Source organism: Oryzias melastigma, linkage group LG7 (genome assembly GCF_002922805.2).
Source record: "Oryzias melastigma strain HK-1 linkage group LG7, ASM292280v2, whole genome shotgun sequence".
In the NCBI taxonomy this organism is placed as follows: domain Eukaryota; kingdom Metazoa; phylum Chordata; class Actinopteri; order Beloniformes; family Adrianichthyidae; genus Oryzias; species Oryzias melastigma.
This window is the reverse complement of record NC_050518.1, coordinates 21,556,541-21,560,061: the sequence shown is the minus strand read 5'-3', so window position 1 is coordinate 21,560,061 and position 3,521 is coordinate 21,556,541. Positions and strand designations below refer to the sequence as shown.

General features: G+C 35.2%; 2 protein-coding genes across 4 annotated transcripts in view; both read left to right on the top strand.

Moving 5' to 3' along the window:
* The window catches only part of LOC112159521 (macrophage mannose receptor 1), a 9,727-nt gene extending 7,710 nt beyond the window's left edge, over positions 1 to 2,017 (top strand). For both annotated transcript variants that reach the window (XM_024293645.2, XM_024293644.2), the window contains 2 exons: positions 204 to 298; positions 1,178 to 2,017. In XM_024293645.2, coding sequence (XP_024149413.1) covers positions 204 to 298; positions 1,178 to 1,297 — 215 coding nt within the window. In that variant the 3' untranslated portion in view covers positions 1,298 to 2,017. The remainder of the gene's footprint in view (positions 1 to 203; positions 299 to 1,177) is intronic.
* A 489-nt stretch (positions 2,018 to 2,506) lies between these two features.
* Positions 2,507 to 3,521, top strand: part of edem2 (ER degradation enhancer, mannosidase alpha-like 2) — an 8,633-nt gene continuing 7,618 nt past the window's right edge. The window contains exon 1 of one of the 2 annotated variants that reach the window (XM_024294031.2): positions 2,507 to 2,733. In XM_024294031.2, coding sequence (XP_024149799.1) covers positions 2,525 to 2,733 — 209 coding nt within the window. In that variant the 5' untranslated portion in view covers positions 2,507 to 2,524. Of the gene's footprint in view, positions 2,734 to 3,239; positions 3,425 to 3,521 lie in introns of those variants that run through there. The other variant, XM_024294033.2, reaches the window with a different exon arrangement.

The window sequence follows — 3,521 nt, the reverse complement described above, 5'->3', positions numbered from 1 at the left end:
GGGTTTCTGTTAACAAAATTGTGGATTAATTGAAGACTTGAAGTATTTCTGCTTTTATTAGAATTGTTATCATAAACTTTAGCATTAGCTGCCTTTGATGAATGGAGAAATTGACAGCAGTAACTTTAAGTTTGTAAAGAACACATGATCTTATCGGAGTACTCATGAGTGACTGGTGATTGTCTTTTTTTCTCCCCCTAAAGTTGTTCAAAATTCCCATAAAGTAGTTCGTCTGAAACTGCAGAGAAACTCTGTGAACCTGAATGACCCCGTGGTTCTGGAGCAGCTGCTGACTCAGGTAAACCGTGTCTTCATGAATCCGTAATCCATAATCTATATTTATGAACACAAAACTTCCAGCTTCTTACAGTAAATGTTCAGCAGACAAAGTGTCTCTTGTTGTTAACTGCATTTCCATTAAAGAGCAACTATCTGCCTCACAAAAAAGTAGTAGTCTAACTCGGGGGGGGGGGATTGGTTTGATGTTTTTTTCCATATATCCTTGTTGGTTATCATCACTTTTTTGGAGAGCTGGACCACAGAAACATATTGTATCATAATGCATTCATGTACGTATGAATTAATGTTTAATCTAATTATAGATGTGCTAAATTTAATCTTCCCACACTGAGCAGTTCCTGTTTGTTTAACTACTTGTCCTGCAACAACCACCTGATCGGTCCTCGTTTGCAAAAATCTTACATCACTTCCTTTTATCGTTAACACTGTGACATTTAAGTAATTTGTTCCAAGAATTAAAAATTTGTGATTCATTAATAAGTAAAACAAAAAATGTAGAAAATAATTAACATTTCCTGACAGCTCTGTCTCCTTTATGATAGCCGAGGCACTTTGACAGAAAATTCCATGATTTAGTTTATTTCAAACATATTTAAAACAACAATACAGTAACTATACTCAGTTATTCGAAACAGTCTATTTGACAAAACGATAAATGTTTGAAATGAAGATTGGTAGACTAAAGTTTTTCAAGCCTTCTCCCTGATACTGATTTAACAACAAAAACAGTAAAATACTTTATTGGAAGGATTTGTATTTTTGCGTATGCAGAGATTGATCAGGTAGCCACTACAGATTGGGTTGCAGTCTCAGCCTCTTCTGGAAAGTCTCAAATATCTCTGATAGACTTCGGGCCACTAATTATTTGTTGTTTCAGCTGAAACAGAAGCTGAGGGGAAACGGACAACAAGGACTGTTGAACGTGAACTGGAGGAAGAAGTCAGACGGACTCGTCTTCCACGAGTTCAAGACGCCAACTGGGGAAGAAGCAGAATAAAAAGACAGATTGTCACCATAAAACCGTTATTCTGCCAAAGGCTTTGACAAATAACAGTTTTTTCTGTATTTCTTTCACATTTCTTCCCAAATGTTATCTTCCTATTAAATGTATACATAGATTACTAGCTAATATTAAGCCAAATGTAGGGAAAAGAAAAAAAATAAAATGAAAAAAGTTGTGTGGAAAAACAAACAATTTTTCTTAATATTTAGTCATTTTTGGCTGAAGTGCTTTTTTTCTTCCATATTTAGTCTGCATATTCTACACAATTATATGGAAAAAAAAACTTTGATAGAAAACTTAACTTGGGCATTTAAAGGCAAACATAGATCAAGTTCTGACTTTTTTTTTTTTTGGAAACTTTAGCCTTAATGTCTATTAGGGCTTGAAAATATATTTGAAACTCAGTAATAAAGCTTACTTTTTAACATAATTTACTTTGTCTTTTTAGCTGTAGCTTGACAACATTTTTGAATTTTTTTTTTTTCTTTTAAAATCTTCTTAAAATAGGTTTGCAAACAATTAGTGACTATTTTTCTTTCGTGAAAATATTTTAAACTACTAAAAAAAAAAGGTCAATAATTTCTATGTTTGTTGTTATCTATTTAATTAGATATTGGGTTTAAATTGTTGTTTTATTCGGGATAACCTTTTCATTTTCCAGAATTTCTGACTGGAAACCTGGAAGCAGGAATTTCTCAAAAATAAGATGCATTGTATGTCTGATGTTTTTCTCTATTGCAAACTTTTTTTTGTCATCTGGTAAACAGGTTTGTGACATTTTCAGAAGACTTGGCAAAAATAAACTTTTGGATTCCCTTGGTAACAGAGGTTTTTTGTTAACAATGCCCACATTCCTAATGTGTACACATCATGTCATTTTTAATTTCTTACAATATTTTAGTGAAGATCAAAGTGGGAGCAACTACAAACTTCCAAAACTAACAAAGTAGCTTCCCAGTGATGTTCAAAGAATTAGGAGTCAATAGATCAAAATCATGAGGAGTTTATTATTAATATAGCTAAAACTAAAGGCGATTTTTTTAAATTCCAGTTGTTGACTTCTTTCTCAAAATCAAAGTAACAAAAATGTATAAATTTAAATATTACACGGTATAAATATCGCTCGGTCCAGGACATCATTGAATCTTTTTCATAGTCACGTGAAGATTCACAACCAATGAAATCAGTCGTTCAAATACACGGGGCTTCAATGAACTGCGCATGCGCAGTTTGTTCTGTGACTTCCTGAAAGCTTCACAGACGCAAAAACTCACTGGTTTTCTGGGTTTTTCTCCTTTTCATTTTTACATTTGCTTCGTTTTCCTGTCAGTCTTCTCCATGCGGGCTCCTGTCTGCGCAGTTCTGTTAGTTTGCTTCCTGAACGATGCTGCGGCTCATCAGTTCACCGAGCCGGAGATGTCTGCTGTCAGGTAAACAACAACCAGCTGTCATGTCAATGCTCAGAGGATGCAGGATCCATGCTCGCTGCCTGAGAGTTCTCTGTTAAGACTAATGTGATTTATTTTCTGCCATATTTAACCTCGTTTATATAAAGTGGTTAGTGTAGTGACAGGAGTTGTGTATACACTCACCGGCCACTTTAGGTCCACCTCACTAGTACCGGGTCGGACCCCTTTTGTCTTCAGAACCGCTTTGGCGTCATAGAATCAAGGAAACATTCCTCAGAATTTGGTCCATATTGACATGACAACATCACAGTTGCTGCAGATTTGCTGAATCTCCGGTTCTACCTCATCCCAAAGGTTCTATTGGGTTGAGATCAGACTGTGGAGGTCATTAGAGTCCAGTGAACTCTGTTATGTTCAAGAAACTAGTCTGAGAGGATTCCAGCTTTATGAAATGGAGCCATATCCTGTTCAAAGTCACTTTAATCCCCTTTCTTCATCATTCTGATGCTCAGTTTGAACTGCTTGATCATTTTGAAATGCATTAAGTTGCTGCCATGTGATTGGCTGATTAGAAATGTGCGTTAACGAGTTGGACAGGTGTACTTAATAAGGTGGTAATAAGTGTATGTGCAAATGAAATATCCTTTAGCTACATCCCCCAAAGAACAAATAAAAATACGAACATCTAACAAGCAAACAAACAAAAAACAGGGTATTTAGGAAATATATATGTTGTTGATGTTGCTTTAGAATCTGTTTTGGTCCGTCACAAACCAGCTTGAAGAAATTTTAATGCGTCGTTTTTTTTT